We start from the raw sequence: 17,956 nt of genomic DNA, 5'->3' as shown, positions 1-17,956 counted from the left end.
GAAATGCTAATGAAGAAACATGGATGATGACAGCACATAAGATGTGAAGGAAATTTGCATTTTTAGATAAGTGAAGGGATTGTTTAGGTTTCAAAAAGGATGAAGGATGTTTACAACTAACAAGATAAGCAAGGCCAAGCAGTGTGTTTATTTTTCCAAAAGGTACTGACCATATTGGCAACATGAAAGATTTTTTTATTATCGGAAAAGTACATTTCCAAAGACATATAGAACAATGGAATATATAGAGCAAATAGAGAAAAACGTATATAAAAAGAATGGAACGTTATGTTGTGGGGCCATGTAAGATCTAAGAGGGCCATGTAAAACAGCCTTGGGGAAGCCTACAACCACTTTAGCAAAAGTCTGCTGTGTCTAGTAACCAAAGGTAGAGGAAAGCCTTTGGAATTCCACTGTCGATTGGGTCCTGTGGTAAACTTGCTGGCTTGCTATTTAAATTTAAAATCTATTTTGGACTGTTGCCATAAATGGGGTGTGTAGTTTGGAGTCAGGTTAATTAGGGATTTTGGGATTTGTTATAGTATTAAGTAACTATAATCTTATGTATGTGCTTGAACTCTTTTCTTTTGTTGAATGTTTTAATTTGGTTTTTAAAATCTCTAAACGTGTTAGCAGATTCATTACCTCTGAATTCAGTGCACAAATCTTCTCATAATAAATACAAAATTGCAAAACTGTTGTGATAGCGCGGTTAAGTTTCCCTCGTGGATTTGGTCCACCCGGCACACATCATTTGCCACATCGTAACAAAATTGGTGGCTCTTTGCGGGATTAAAAAACTTTGTTGATGGATTTGGAGTTGGTGAATCTTAAGGCTACGAGTACAAGAAGAACATTGAACTCAGGAGTTGGTGCTGAGGGATTTTTAAGTGGTGAGACTGCAAAAATGGCTTTATCCATAGCTAAGACCTTTTTGGGAGTGGAAGACATAACTCTGATTGGTTTATAAAAGTATCTAAGGGTAAGTTAATGGAATTGGCGGATAATTTGCAGTTGAGGTTAACTGTAGGGGTAAAGAAAGCAGACATAGTTGAAGTGATAACACAACATTTGAAATTGGAAGGGACATCTGAAACTAGTCAGTCACAGCTGGAGATAGTGAGACTTTAGTTACAAATGAAAAAGCTTGAGCAATGAAAATGAAAAAAGAACTGGAATTGGAGGCAGAGGAAAAGGAAAGAGAAAGGGTATTTCAAAGGGAGCAAGCAGAAAGGCAAGAGAGGGAAAGAAAACAGGAAAGGGAATTGTCACTGGAGAAATTAGCAAGGGAGGAAAGAGAAAAGGAGAGGGAATATCAGCTTAAAAAACTGGAAGTTAAAAAAGAGATCTCAGATGTTGAGGGATGTTCTGAGGATAAAGTGATTACTTCCAATCTAAAGCCCAGTAGGAAGATGGCTAAATTTGTGCAGGCTCTTCCGAAGTTTGAGGAAAGAAAGTTAGGGGTGTTCTTTATTACATTTGAGAAGATAACTAAACAGATGAAATGGCCACAAGAAACCTGGACATTGCTTTTACAATATAGATTGAGCTCATGAGGTTCATCTCTCACTTCCAGAAGAAGCATCGGTAGATTATGATGCAGTAAAAAAGGCTATTTTGGGCAACAGTTCCCTGTTGCTTTCTTCATGGCAACACTTCGGTCCATCAGAGTTGACTTGCTAACCAATCAGCACCCTTTTCTCCTCCAGTATAAATTTTTGCAATTGTTTGAAATTTGGCATTCTTCCGCTTGGCCTGCTGAGTGCAAGCCAAAAGGTTCGGCAACATGTCTCTCTTTTCAGCAATATTGAAGTTAAGTGCTTCCAAGTGACTGTTTGGAATCTTGTAACTCACTGATTGTAAATTTTGTACAGAAATTTTCATTGTGATCTTTCTGTAAATTTGAAAATTGTTTGGTCAAATTTTTGTAACAGGTTAGCTATTGCTTTGCAGATTAAAACATGACAATGTATGGAGAGTTTTCTTTTTAAATCTTGCAATCTAGGTAGACTTTTCTATTTGTGGTTCTCGGCTACAGATCACATGGGGCAGATTTTACGAGTCAGCCAGCAGGGGTGGGGCCCGCTAGCCGACGCATAAAATGACGCGCGGTGAAGGCGGGAAGCATAGGAAAATCAGTTGCGCACCTGCCAACCTGTCAATGGCCAATTGAGGCCATTGACAGGGTCAATTAAGTAATTAAAGGACCTGCCCATCCAACCTTAAGGTTGGCGAGCAGGCCAGGAGCCCCGGCAGGAACTAGAAAAATCATGAAACCTCATCACGGGCAGGATGAGGTTTCATGTCGGGTTTAAAAAGATTAAATAAAGATTTTGTAAAAATTATGGACATGTCCCAACTCATGCGACATTGTCACATGAGGGAACGTGTAAGGGAAATTTTATTTTTCTATTTTTGTCTTTTGTACATGTACAGCTGATCTCTCTGAGGCAGCACATAGCCTCAGGGAGATGAGTGCACTCTTTTGTGTGCATGCGTGAAAGACCACACTCTCAATTTTGGGATTCCCTCCCCGCCCGCACAGGGAGCACATAGCGCTTCTGTGCGGACGTCACGCTGGGTGGGCCCACGTAAAATGGCAGCGCACCTCCAATTGGGGGCGCCGATCGGAAGTGCACCCGCATACGCCCACCCATCAACTTCCCCCCCCAATGGGGGGGGGCGATATTAAGCCCATGGAGTTTTTGAGTCATTCAAATAGGATTTAGGATTTAATTGCACATTACTTAACAATACATGATGTGTGACTGACAAAGCCATTAACATTTTGGTTTGGTAACTTCCTTCAAAACATTTTCATTGATCTACGTTTTAATTGAGTTAGATTGCTCTTATTTTAGTGTGAATTTTCCAATGGCACCTAATCTCCCTTCTAACTGATGCCATTGAAATAGATTATCTGGTCATTATCTCATTGCTGTTTGTGGGAGTTTCCTGTAAGCCAATCGGCTTCTACTTTTTCCTGCATTAAAATAATAACTACAATTCAAAAGTATTAGATTGACTGTGAAGCAATTTTGAATGTTCTGGTGTTGGGAAAGGTGCTATATACATACAAGTTATACTGATTTTCCCGAATTAAAATAGCATCTGTCAGTTTGAAATGAATGGACAACCTTTCATATTTATTCTCCCATATCACCACATTTATTTTATATGACTTACAATTTTTTTTTTTAAATCGCTTACTTAAAGATTAATTTTATAAAAGTAATATTGTCAAACCATTGCCTTGGGGAATATATCATCTGCAGTTAATTAAGTGAATTTAACCAAGTCTTTTCATAGTGAACTGGAAGTTGACAGTCCTTCCTAGCTGGGCATTTTCATGTCTGGTATTATGATGTTATGTATGTATTAGGAAATTAGGATCCTAAAAATGGGGAATTGAAATGAATAGAAACTGGATTCAGACTTCCCAAACATATTCCATGGTTGCTAGAGGGAATGGTTCTCTTCCAACTATCAGTTGGACTTGAACAGAGATCAATTTATGGCAGAGTAATTATCAGTAAACGTTGTTTTAAATGAAAAAAAAACCCTTGAAATGTTGGACAGGTGTTTTAATAAACATACCTCACTCACCAGTGGATAACCTGCTGCAGGTGAAATAGCAACAGTGAATCAATTTGTTGCAGCAAAATCATGTATAAATGTTACCTATTCAACAACTACACAAACTGAAAAAACACTTTATTTGTGTTATTTTATTTATACTTTGATATAATTAGTTTCAATTCTTTTCTGAAATCAGTTCATTGATATTTAAAGCTCTTTTTGTGTGTGTTTCCTCCTTTAGGAATACTACATACTGCATGAAAGTTTCAATGTCACTGATTGTAGCTGAAAATGATACAGGCCTTTGCTACAATGCAAGAATGAAATATTTTGAAAAAGCTGAGCTCAGCAAGAGTAAAGAGATATCATGTCCAGACATTGAGGATTTCATCCTCCCAAACAGTGAGCCTGTTGTGTGGTATAAGGTAAGATGGTAACAATTTATTTTGTATCTAGGACGTTTTATTTTTAAATAGCTCCCATGTTTTTATTGAATAATGTTTGTTTAAAACAAAAGAAAATGACTGTGAAGCAGCAGAAATGGATGCTATTGTGTATTGTGGTTTTTGAATAGGAGTGCAAGTCAAAGGCTTGGCGACAATCCGTTGTCCAAAAGGAGGGGACACTTCTAATCCCTGAGGTAACAGAAGATGACGTTGGAAATTACACATGTGAACTGAAGTTTGGAAATTTTGTGGTAAGAAGAACTACAGAATTGGCAGTCACAGGTAGGTGCTTGAACTCAATTACTTTAACATTTGCATTTGTGATTTTTTTTAAATAGACAGATTGTTGAAGAATCTTTAGTTTTAAGTTACTGACTACCTTCAACCATTTCTATGTAATGGTTTTGATGCAATGCATGCAAGCGGTTGGTTAAGTTGTACTTGTACTTTTCAAATTTGATCCAGGGAAATCATTGATGTAGTAATATGTAGCTAGCTAAAGAGATTATTATATTTTTTGCTCTGACTTTTACACATTGGAAGTAGTGTCCCATTATCAGCTCTACTCTTGAGAGGTACAGCTTTTCATTACTGGCAGTCCCTCACCTGCGCTGTCAATTCATTTGAACTGACTGCTGGTTCTTTGATGTTGGAAACAGAGAGGCAAAATACCCAGAAATGATGCAAAATAATCGCTGGTCAGGGATGAATGCCAGACAGCTGAGGACCTTATTGTGGTTTGCAACTTGGACATTCAGTTTTTGGTTCAATATTTGTCCACGTATTGGTCTCAATGTGGTTCAGCATGCATATCTAATTCATAAGTGACCACCCAATGCACTCTATGTAAATTGTGAAGTGGGTTTAGCAAGATTTTCCAAGGAATGTAAGACTTAGGTCTAATTGATATTTTCTCAGGTTGAACATTCTTGCCAAATAATACTGTAGCTTAAGTGTTATAACTAACAATATAACCAAACATTTTGATAATTTGGAGACATTTCACTCAATGTGTTTACAAAGTAGATGTATAGTTCAAATAACTGTTTTGAAAATTATTTTGGCACTGTAAATCTGAGCTGAGTGAACATCATCTTGGCAGTTTCAAAGTGGCTGCAATTAACTATTAATTATGGTTTCACTTATGGCTATCTCTTTAAGCAAAAATTCCCAGATTTATAAACCCAAGGAGAATTAAAAATAGCAAAATTGTGTGATTATCCACTTATAAGATTTGGTACATAGACCTACTATTTTATTGAACCAATGTAGTTTAATATTATAAAGGAGAAGACTCAAATTTAATGAAAGTCACGGAATACAGAGAGCTCTGGAATGACACTTCTAATTTGTCCTATTTTTGTGTGTCAGCACAGAACTGGAATGTTAAAGTAATGAAATTCATTTTTCATTTCAAGAATGCCAGTGACCAGCCTGAGTCTGCTAAAAGGGCAGTTTAAATTATTCAGATGTTCCATAGTAGCTTCATCAAGGCTCCATTGCTGTCACTGTGAACTCTAGCCATCAGTACTTTTGGGGACAGCAGTATAATCAGCTGCAAATGTTAGTCACTTCTGGCTTGACATGCAATTGGATTGAAAAAAAAATGTATTCTGGGCAAGTTCTGGCAGGTTTGTATCTGTTCCTGACAGGTAGCTTTAATATAGAGAAGTGAAAAGATTCAACATGTTTGGTAATCTTCATGAATAGGGTTACAATATATTAGTCTTCGAAGCAATCAAATATAATTAGATTAGAGGAGAATTCTAGTGATCAGTCATGTTCTGTAATCTATCACACATCAGTTCCCATTCTAATTTTACTTGAATATGAAAATCTTCTAGTGCCCATAGAGCAACAAGCTATTTTTGTGATGGTGCTAATCTACAAACATCAATGTACATGTTATTAGCTTTTGTTATTTATATGGAGATGTTTGGTCTGGTCGAGTGTCAGATTGCATGAACTCCTCATAATACATAAAGTTTTCGGCTCTATTCTGCATTATAGAATCATAAAACCTTAGAGCACAGAAGGAAGCCATTCAGCCCATCGTGTCTATGACAGCTCTTTGAAAGTGCTATCTAATGAGTTCCACTCCCCAGATTTTTCCCTAGAGCCCTGCAATTTTCACCACTTCCAGCTTGCAAAATATGAAAGAAAATGCTGAATAAATTATCCACCATAATCTTTGTGTTGATATTCCAAGTTTTGTGGCAGTACTTTGTTTAAAATGCATGACAGTTTAATGAAAATCATTTCCTTCTTTAAATGTTTCAAAGTAGAAAAAAAGCTTTATTGGATTGTGACATAATTAATTTTCAGTAAATTATACCTCACAAAGATATGAGAAAGCATGTTAGAGAGCATTGAAGAGTAAAATCCTACTTCTCAGAGTCGGTTCTCTGTTGAAAATTAATTATCTTTCATGCTATTTATCAGTTACATCAAAGTTGTATTTTTATGCTTTCTTTGTTGTTCCAAAAAAATGATGGTTTTACTACTTGAGCTTTCATGAAGCTGTGGTTGTGATGAATAAGAATTAAATACCAAAGACACAGCGTGAGTAAATCTCAGTTCATTATCTGAATATTACTTGAAATGTGCTAATATGTACAGAACAAGAACTGTTACTTTTCTTCAGGTTCTATAACACCTTTCTTGATTCCGTGGCTCAGAATTATCCCTTTACATGATTCTTAATTAAGTGAAACTTTTGTACGGTTGATTTGTGTCAGCGGAAATGCTGAATTTATTGTGCGAGTACAAATGCAGTGGTGTATACCTATTTTCCTAAGCAGTAGTAGGGTATAGTGCCTACAACAAAGTGCAGTACAAGTGCAACAGGGAATAGAATTGGTTGGATGGGGGTGCAAACACTTTGCAATATAACAGACCAAGATATGTATCTGTGAAATGCAATGACAATGGCTTCACCAATATTATCTCTCAGTCATGTCATATTCTGATTTTTTTTTTAGACTTTTCCTCACAGAACAAATTTAGTGAAGGAGTTATTTTTAATGTTGGGTGTTTAAGAAAGGTTTTCTCAATGTATTCTCACATTGCATTCAGACAAAAGTATTCTGATACATTTTGTTTCAGAAGGCACCCAAACAAAAGCTGTTTAAATTGGGACATCTTCTCTCCTCAAAGGCTGTAAACAATAAGCAATTTTTAACTTGCCTTGATAAATGCTAAGTGCCTCACTTTGTAAAGTGTGGGATGAAATATGAAGGTGGAGATGCATTTTCCTTTTTAAAAAAAGACGTTCACTGTGACCAAGAAATTAGAACTCCCGAGAAGACGGTCAGAAGTCACCTTAAGTCAATGAACATGACACACTGATGTAGAAAGGCATGGTGTGTTCTGTATCCTGTATTGTTAGGGGCAAATAAGTTGTACTGATTGAATGAAGTGAGTCTAATTATGGCTGCTGCTCTGTATGTTCAATTTATGTTGACTTAATGCAGCTTATTGATTCTTATCACATTCCTTCACACCATGCGTTTGCTCAGTCTGCCTTTAGAGTGATTGAATAAATAGGCATGCAAAAGAACCCTGAGCCACATCATTGTACAAGTAGATGTAGAGCTGAGTGAACTTCCATGAAGGTAAGACTCTCAAACTGCTTACAGGAATGACTGATTGTGGTGAACCTGAGAAGATAGTTATAGCAAGCCTATATTTATCATATTACAACTGCTTGACAACAGTGTCTCAATGGCATTCTCTTCCCTTTTGGGAGGTCCATGGCCTTGCTCTTCAGCTGTCCGCAATACAGTAATGGAGTATGGTGATTAAGCCTATATCATTTTACTGTTTCAGTGCACTATGCTACTCAGATTTATCTCATTCTTAAAAAAATTGCCCTATGTGAAATTTACATAAGTACACTCATTTAACTCTCTCATGTCAGATAAAAGAGACCTAGGAATAAATTACAAATCAAACACAGACCAACCATGGGAAATACTTAAATATGAGGTGAATAAGGTGCAGGTGAAATTCATTCTGAACAGGAATAAAAGAAGTGAGTCAAAGGTTGGGCCAGACCAAAGTTTTAAAAGCATCTGATAAATGAGAAGATAGTATTAAAAAACTTGGAGAAAAATGAAAAGCATATTTGAGAAGCAAGCAAAAAAGGGATGGCAAGAGGGATTATGTGGAAAGTAGAAGGATTTTTATAAACACTGTAATAGGGGATGGATAGCCAAAAATGGAGTGTTATCCATGTCTAAGAGATTAGACATAAATAGGTCACTTTATATCTGAGAGCAGTAAAATATAGAGATGCCTTCTTGTCTCAATTTTTACTGAAGAGCGTCGGACTGTAGGATTACTTGAATAAGATGTGGAAGAGCATTATTAAGAGATAAATATTCAGAACAAAACTGTACTAACACAGTTATAGGGGCAAGGGAGAATTCCTTTTGTCCCATTTGAAGACCTGAAATAGGTGCCTTGCATAGAGGGGGGTGCTACAATTGAGAGGCCCAAGACCAACTTGAAATTACGCAGCAGGCCTCACTAGCTTTATGTGAGCAAGCTGCTGGCTGTTCTTAAAAATGAATGTAGAGCTGCTTAGCATGTCACCAGTGGATCAAAAGTAATTCTAGATCAGACATGATCTCTTTGAATGATGGAACAGGATTGAGGGGCTAAATGGCCTACTCCTGTCCCTATGTTCCTACATTAGGAGCTACAGGAGAATGGGAATAGCACCAATTGCAGGTTGACAATTGAAAGTGCTGTGAAACCAGAAGCAGTAACTCCACATCAAACTCTCTAAAAAAAAACTAATGTTTTTATGACAGCCACTATGTCCAGGCACAAATGCGGTCGAGCATGCCTGACACCTGCTCCACTCAGGGCAGCACAGAGGGGTCCTAAAATAAGCATTAGACCCCTAATTAGCATATGCAAGATGTCTAACATCTGTTACATGCAGTGCCTAAAAAGCATGTGCCTACCCATTGCCCTAGTTTGGGTGTCATTCAGGCATCTTTGGGGCACAGGATGTTGCTGTTCGAAATTGGCTGTCTTTGCATCAATTTGACAACCATAAAACAGATGCAACAAAGCCCAATTTCTACCTCATAGTTTGCAAAATAAATATTGCTGAGAGCCAATGTTGATATTTATTGTGAAATTGCCAGTTTGTCCTCTTGTTGTATGATTATGCCACTAACATTTCTAATAGTTGCTACAAGTATTTTACAATAGTTAAAAAATCATGAACATTTGTGCTAAAAATGTCATTGGTTTCCACCCACACATTGGGCAGGATTTTGCCCTTGGTGGGGGTGCTTGGCGAGGGCAGGCGGGTGGCGGTTGTGAAGTCGACAGCTGTCCATAATTGGCAGCCCAGTGCAATTTTACCCGAGCGGGCCAATAAGATGTGGCTGCGGAATGAGCGCAAAGGGGTGGGTGCTCAATGTCTGTTGGGTCTAATGGCGACCCAGTGGCCGAGTCAAATGCAGCCTCGGCAGCCCTTGGAAATCTGCCACTGAAGGACGCAGAAATCATGATGGAGAGTGTTGCAAGTGGACACGGCAGGTGGGAGGGCAGGTCGGCGGGGCAGTCGGCCCCATGTTTGTCAGATGAGTGCCTCGCTGCCCTTCTGGAGGAGGTGGCAGTATGGAGAGAAACCCTTGAACCCGGAGGCGGGAGGAGGAGGCTCCCCCACCTCACCAAAAAGGCCTGGAAGGAGGTGGCATCCAGGGTCAGCAGCCATGATGTGGTGAAGCGCACATGGGCGCAGTGCCGGAAGCGGTTCAACCATCTCCTGCAATCGGGAAGGGTGAGTACCATGTTGGTGTGGGTCATTTAGCACAGCAGTTAAGAGATGCCCATCCCCCCCATGGACCTCAGAGGTGTTAGAGTGTGAGCGGAAAATGTCAATGAGGCAAGATCTGGGCTGCTTGGACTGAGCGTCTTGTGGCTCTAGATTCACGAATCGTCTGAGCCCTGTGAGGTGTTCCTCAGGTGGGATTGGCCAGGCTGCAATGGAGCTGCAGGTAGAGAGCGGACTAATCAATGCTCCTCTGTCCTTTCAGGAGAAAACATCCCATAACAATGCAGAGAGATTGCATACTGGCGGGGGACCCCACACCTCCTCATCCTCTCACGGTATGAGCAGGAGGCCCTGGAGCTGGAGAGGCATCAAGCAGCCACGATAAGGTTAGAGTGTCACAGGAAGATAAGAGTGCACTGCATCGAGGTAAGAATGTCAGTAATTGCAACCATTCTACTGTAGTCCCTATATTGATGTGAACCTCGAACCTGGAACCCCCATTGATAATGGAAAGGCGAGGGCACCCTGATGCATATCTCTGTCTCATGAGGTTGCCAGGCATGCACAGTAACAGTGTGATGACTTCAACTAATGACATGCCCTTGTTCTTCCTTTCGGGCTCACGACCAGCCCTTTGGGTTGAGGAGCCTGAAGGCCCACCCCTGACCCCTGAGGACCACACTGATCAGAATGCACCTGCATCACACCCACTCTCTCAAGCAGGCACCAGCACTGATACTAGCACCTCAGTGGGCATTAGATTGCCAGCTACTATCTCGGTGCACATTGCTGACGACACTCCACACTCGCTTAAGGTGCAGGTGGAGGCAGAGTGCTCAGGGCGCTAGCAGTCGGAGGACGGGTGTGGACCAGGAACATGCTCAGTCAATGGCTGATGATGGGCCTCTGGAGTCGCCCATGAAGCAGCAGATGCTGGACATACAACAGGGTGTGTGGGAGGATCTGGCAGGGATACATGAGGGAATGCGTGCAATGATCTCCATTGTGGAGGAGTCCTTGCAGAGCGTGAGCAACGTGTTGACCCTCATGGCCAAGCACAATGCCTCCTCCATGGAGAGAGTGGTGACTCTCATGGAGAGGCTCCTCCAGGGCTTCCTGGGGATGCGCTCGGACCTGCAAGCCCTCACACCGGCAATAATCTCAGGTGGTCAGTGTCAGTGTGGGAGATGGATTAGGCACCCAGTAGTGCCCGTCCATCAATGGTGAGCAGGGAGGTCCAGAGTGACCTCACGTTGGTGCACGAGCTGCTTGTTCCCTCTGTGGGCTCCTCTCAGAGCGCTCCAGATGAGGGCAGCAGTTCCTCTGCCCCTCCGCCAGTGACTGTGGCATCCAATGAGGCTGCGGCAACTGGGGAGATGCCAGCCGTGGCACGGGCTGCTTTCTCCCAGGCGGGGCCAAGGACGTAGGCCAAGGTCATCAAGGCCAACAGGACAGCAGAGTGAGCAGGCTGCCTCCAATACCAGCGAGGGGGGAGCATATAACATAGCACCCACAAGTGCAAACTTAAAGCACCTTAATCACAACATGGCCTGATCACAGGTGATATTTGTTTCCCCCACTTTTACGTTCATTCTTTATTGGTGTGATGGATAACATCTGTCAATGTTAATTTGTATTATGTATGCCAGACACCATTTCATTAAATGTGTTTTTGTACAACTCGCCTCTGTGTGCTTCATTTGTTCTGCAGGTACAGGGAAAGCCATGATGTTGAGTGACTGGTTTCTCATTAAACTTTATTGAAATGGCACATGGTACGTGTTGTTGACCAAGCAAATTTTCCTGTCAGGGATTGAGTATGGAGCCTGCAGCCCTGGCATGTGTTGGTGGTTCTTATTTGGTAGGCTAGCTGAAGGAGTATTGGATCAAAGCCTCCCGGGTGCCTCTGCCTCCCTGGAGGTTGCCCATTTCAGCGTCTATCCCCTCAGTGTTCTCCTGACCGTGCTTGTCCTCGGACTCACTACTGGACTCATCATCTATTGCCTATCAGTTGTGTCAAGATATTCTTCCTCCACTGCGTCACCCCTTTCCAGTGCCAGATTGTGGAGAGCGCAGCATGCAACCATTATCAGCAACATACAATCTTGAGGGTATTGCAGTGCGCCCCCTGAACTATCCAGGCATCGGAAGCGCATCTTGAAAAGACCGATGGCTCTCTCTGCCACCGCCCTTGTGGAGCCATGGCTCCTGTTTACTGCAGCTCAACCTCTGTTGTTGGGTGGCAGAGAGGCATCATGAGCCACCTTTTAAGGAGATAGCCCTTGTCACCCACCTGCCATCTATCCAGCCGGGCTGGAGCACTGAAGAGCCTCGGCACCTGGGAGTGTCTGAGGATGTAGGCGTCATGGGACCTGCCTGGGTACCTTGCACAGACTTGCAGAATCTGCATCCTATGGTCACACACTATCTGCAGGTTCATGGAGTGGACTCTCTTCCTGTTGACGAAGACACCCAGCTGACCTGCTGGCATCTCGATGGCTACATGTTTGCAGTCGATTACAACGTGGATGCAGGGGAACCCAGCAATTGCTGCAAAGCCTCTGGCTTGCTCAGCCTGGCTGGCCTCTTCCATACGGTAGTGAATGAAAGAGAGTGTCGGTCACCAGCTTGATGCAACTGTGGATGCTGATTTGGGGACTCCACGAAGATCCCCCACTGACTCCAGGAAAGAGCCGGAGGCATAGAAGTTGAGGGCAACCATGACCTTTAGCGCCACTGGCATGGGGTGTCCACCCACACAGTCGGAGCTGATCTCAGGGCTGATCATCTGACAAATGGAGGTCACGGTCTCCCTTGAGAGGCGGACCCTCCTTCGACATTGTGCCTCAGACATATTGAGATAGCCTCACTGTCACTTGTAAAACCCTGCAGCAAGATAGTGGCATCTTCTGCGGCCCCTTCCGCCTTGGACTGCCTGCTGGCCCTGCGCCCCTTCTGCCTGTACCTCTCCTACCACAGGTTCCTCCCCTGGAAGCTGAATAGGGACACCTGGCCTTCTCCCCTTCCTTGCATTCTCTTCCTCCTCAGAGGAGGTACCTCCAGCGGAGACCACAATCCCCATTCCCAGGGTAAGGGAAGGCTGTCTGATACCTGGAAGGCCCCAAGTGGTATAAATCCTCTGGGGCCTAGAAAACAACATTGAGTCGAGAACCGAAGCTTCTTATTTCTGTCAAAGCAACTCTGAAGCAAAATGAAGATGTCCTGTTCACACAAGCAAGCAGCAGCAATTTATACTCTAAACTGCTAGCATTTATAAGCCCTCTTATCCCGCGTGTGGATGAGGTTTTTGAGAATGTGGCCTGCCCATTTAGACCATGCGACGACCTGATAATTGCATGGGCTGCATAAACCCCAAGACAATTGGTGTCTCAAGGGCCTTAACTGGCAACTTAATTAATGATTGACGCGCCTCCCTCTTCATCGTGCCCGTCTAGTGAAATATCGCGGGAGTGCATGTTGACGTTGGCATGCTCAGTTGACGTCAACACGCTTTATTTCTTGTTCAGGTTGCCCACACGTCGATCTAAAAATTCTGCCCATTATTTCCTGCTTGTGTATAGTTGTGGTGTTATAGATGTGCAGCAATAAAGCTATTTGCAGGATCCCATTTTTCAAAATTTATTTTCCTGTGGTTACAATCTCTTTTTTTGCTTAGTCATAGACATCTGTTCTGTAAGCGTCAAATCCACTTGATGCACTAAGTTTGAGAATCAGAAGAAGAATATTCCTTTTTAAGTTCTAAATTTCGTGGAGAGTCCAAATCTTGACAAGTTTCACAGAATGAGGTCCCATGCAGTGAATTTCCCATTTTGACCACATCGTTCGAGGGGGGCCCAAAGCTCAGGTGAATGCTTTCTCAGAGACAATTCATCTTAGGTTCCCCTACTCATTTCCAATCAACTAGTTAAGGAACACTGATGGTGTGCAGACAAGTTTTGGAATACTTTGTAGGTAAATAGAAGTGTAGAAAAATACATTTGAAATGGGAGAAGAGATTATTTTATGGGGAGACAGTAAAGGCTAACTGGCTTGACTGGTTCCAGGTCATAGTCCAAGTAATCCTGTACAAAATGTAGGGCTCACCTTCTTTTCCCAGTGCTGTCCCAGATCAATGGTATGGAACACTGCAGAAGTCTCTCCAAGACCTAAGCACTGGTCTGCGGCTCCTTTTTGGCATGCAGCAGACACGCACCAAGCATGTGCAGGACTAAGTATGGAGCATTATTGGTTACATCCATGAGCAGAAGAGGTACTTTACTCCTGGGATCTTAGCAGCAATGGGAACCTTAAGGTGGCAAACAGATTGGAGCCCCAGGAATGAGATATCAAGATATGTTTCTTCCCTGGTACAACAAAGAGAAAATATTAAAAGTGCCAGCTACACCTGAGTTGAAGAATGCAGGCATGAATTGTTAGTTCCAGTTCTGCAATCTTCTCTTTTTCAGTGAAGTGAAGCATCCCCTGTTAAAGTGAACAAGCTGCTGTGCCATGGAAGGATTGGTAGCAGAAACTAAATCATGCATCTATGCTCTTTTTAGAGGCATTGGTGAAAGGGCAGCACCCTTGCAAAAATCAGCATGCATGCACACACACAATTACACAAATGATTTTTTCACTAAAGATCTGTAGTATTCATTCATATTTAGGTTTTGTTTGTAAATAGAGTTTCATGACCAGTCTCTGGGTGATGTTCCCCCAATTTGTTATAATCCTAGACGAGGTACCCCAAATCGTTATGCTCCCAGGTGAAGAGGGATGAACTGGTTCTCTTTTTTTATTCAACCCTCTCAGTTGGTCGCCACAAGGTTAATTTTAAAAGGATACCTTCCCTTGTGGATACTTTTTCCCAGCCCAAATATATTTATGTTTTAGAAACAGCCAGTTTAACCAGGCTTTCTTCAGTTAAGAGTGAGTTTATTAGTTACTAAACACTAGAAAGAAAAATACAACACACATACACACAGATTAGAAATAAGTTAAGAAGATATATGTATCAGTCCTTTGGCTTGGCCATGAGGAGTAGATGGTGAAACATTGTGACCGTTAAGATGGGGTGATTCCGGTAGCGCTGACTTTAGCAGTTGAGCAGTTGGTTTTGGAGATTCTAGGTTCTGCAGGTTAGCTGAAAGGAATTGTCCTGTTTGCTGACTTGCCAGCAATCAGAGAGAGAGGATTTTTAAAATCTGAATTATCACCTTAACAACACACACACACACACGCACGCACACACACACACACACACACACACACACACACACACACACACACACACACACACACACACACACACACACACACACACACTCACCAGACCCCCCTCTCTCACACACACCAGACTCTCTCTCTCACACACACACCAGACTCTCTCTCACACACACACCAGACTGTCTCTCCCACACACAAACACCAGACTCTCTCTCTCTCACACACCCACACCAGATTCTCTCTCACACATACACACACCACACCAGACTCTCTCTCTCTCACACACACACAGACACGCACACACAGATCAGACTCTTTCTCTCTCTCACACACACATATAAACACAACAAACTCTCTCTCACACACACGCACCAGACACTCTCTCTCTCTCACACACACACCAGACACTCACTCACACACACACAAACACACCAGACTCTCAGACACGCACACACACACACCAGACATTCACTTACGCACACACAAATACACCAGACTCTCTTTCTCACTCACACACACACCAGACTCTCATTCACACACACACACACACCAGACTAACACACGCACACCAGACTTTTATGACCCCTTTCCTTGTGTATTTGTGAAAGGGAAAAAACAAACATGTTTTTCAACCAGATCTGTTTTCTTTTCAACTCAGTTCATTTTCTCAGTCTGATATATAACTCAACAGGAGGTGTTTTCAGCTGAAATGGTAATCATTTTCCATGATCTCTGTAACCACAGGAAATTACAGTTCAGTTTGCATTGTATCTTTCCCTTTGAAGTGCCTCTGCCTGAAGTAAACCGTGTCACATCTTTTTGTTGTGACATTCCATTCTCTTTGAACTAGTTGGTCAAGAAATCCACACAGGAATTTTTCAGCAAGTGGTTACCTTACAGTCTCAGCCAGCCTTTGCTTGTATGTCCTTTTTTAAAAAAACACCTGTCATACTTAAAAGTTCAGTATGTCCATAAATATTTTGGGGACAAGGTCTGTGGCCCTGACTAGGAACAGAAAAAATCAGAAGTGATATCTAATAAAATATGGTGTTGGGATAGGGGAAGATGATGAATTTTATAGTGTGGGTATTCTTTTTATTCAAGGCAAGATTCACGTTTTGTTTTGCATTGGCATTGGTTGGGGAAAGAGAATTTTTAGTATTTCTAGAATTTCTACTGAGTTAAGAAAGTGCTTGCATCTTGGGAGAAGGGATCTTGGATTACGGCCAGACACATATCTTTTCCAGCTCTCAAGACTCCTTGTCTTTCTTGCTCCCTTTTTTAGCTGATTTTTGACACTTCCTTCTATCCTCCCAACTCCTTGTGCAGGATTTCTACTTGCTCGTCCTCCAACCTGATTTTCCCCTATTGTCAAATTATGAAGAAAGCAACAGGCATGATACAGGAGACAGCTTAGTAAGAGATGGCTGCAGTATACCACTGGAACAGTCAAGGTAGTAGAATATTGCTCAAAGATGCTGATTATGTGCTCAGTAATGACCTGTACTCTCAAGAGTATTAATATTCTATGGTATGGGGGTGGGGTGTGGTGGGGGGGTGCGGGTAGGCTGGCGAGGCAGTGGGGAGGCAAGTGCAGTGGCAGAGGGTGGGGGTGGGGAGTTAATGGTCAATAACAAGTATGTGAGGGACCCTTGAATACACCAGAAAGTGTTTACTACTTCGTAAAAGTGAATCAGCCATTGTCCATAAATGTCACACATTCACCTGCATAATTTGATGTGATGGTCACAAAAAACCAACAGCTTATGTTTATGTAGAGTCCAAGGCATTTCACAGGAGTATTCAAAACAAAATATGACACTGAGCCACATAAGGAGTTAGGTCAGATGACCAAAAGCTTGGTCAAAGGGCTAGGTTTTAAAGAGTGGGCAGAATCTTGCCCTTGGTCGGCGGGCCCCACCGGCTTGGCGGCGGGCAGATAGCCGACCCCCGCTGCCAAAACGGGGCCTGCCACCATTTTGAGTGAGCGGGCCAATTAAGGCCCGCCCAGCGGCCTTCCCAACAAGAAGCTGGTGGGGGGGGTGGGGGGGAATCCCCAACTGTCAAAATGCACTTTTTTGTGCATGCGCACGAAAGAACGCGTCGCTCCCTGAGACTAAGTGGTGTCTCAGGGAGATTACTAACAGTGCTCAAAAGTTAAAAAATAGAAAAATAAAAATATTATTAAGATGTCCCCCTCATGTGACAATGTCACACGAGATGGGACATGTTAATGAAAGCGACATAAACTTTATTACATTTTTAAAAAATGGACATGAAACCTCATCCCGCCAGGTATGTATTATCTGGAGCCCACTAGGCCATAATTGGCCATTGACAGGTTGGCGGGCAGACAGCTGATTTCGCTGTCTGCCCGCCTTCCTAAAAATTTAAAGGGACCGGGATGACATCGGAGGTTCCTCCCGATGTCGTTCTGTGTCATATTCCTATCAGCGAGCGGGCCCTGCCCCCAAATCGCGAACTGGAAAATTCTGGCCTATCTTAAGGGAGGAAAATTAGGTAACTGAGGCAGGGAGGTGTAGTGGCAATATTCCAGAGTTTAGGGCTTAGGCAGCTGAAGGCATGATGATCAATGGTGAAGTAATGAAAATTGGGAATGCACAAGAGGCCAAAATTCGAGGAGTGCAGATATCAGAGGGTTGTGATGTTGGAGGAGATTACAAAGATACAGGGAGGATGCAAGACCTTGGGAGGATTCAAAAACAAGGATGAGAATTTTAAAATTAAAATGTTATTTGACCAAGAACCATTGTATGTCATTCAGCACAGGGGTGATAGGTGAACAGGACTAGGGACATGAGCAGCAGGTTTTTGGATGACGTCAAGGTTACAGAGGGTAAAATGTGGAGGACGGGCTAGGAGTGTATTGGAATACTGAAGGCAAAAG

The 17,956-nt window shown here is 42.4% G+C and overlaps 1 protein-coding gene across 1 annotated transcript in view; it reads left to right on the top strand.

The window, feature by feature from the left end:
• il1rapl1b (interleukin 1 receptor accessory protein-like 1b) overlaps positions 1–17,956 on the top strand; it is an 826,675-nt gene that overhangs the window by 115,949 nt on the left and 692,770 nt on the right. Inside the window, exons 3-4 of the mRNA XM_041210892.1 lie at positions 3,821–4,004; positions 4,154–4,307. Of these exons, the coding sequence (XP_041066826.1) occupies positions 3,821–4,004; positions 4,154–4,307 (338 nt within the window). The remainder of the gene's footprint in view (positions 1–3,820; positions 4,005–4,153; positions 4,308–17,956) is intronic.

The sequence above is a fragment of the Carcharodon carcharias genome, chromosome 18 (genome assembly GCF_017639515.1).
Source record: "Carcharodon carcharias isolate sCarCar2 chromosome 18, sCarCar2.pri, whole genome shotgun sequence".
Classification (NCBI taxonomy): Eukaryota; Metazoa; Chordata; class Chondrichthyes; order Lamniformes; family Lamnidae; genus Carcharodon; species Carcharodon carcharias.
This window is presented reverse-complemented; position numbering and strand designations above follow the sequence as displayed.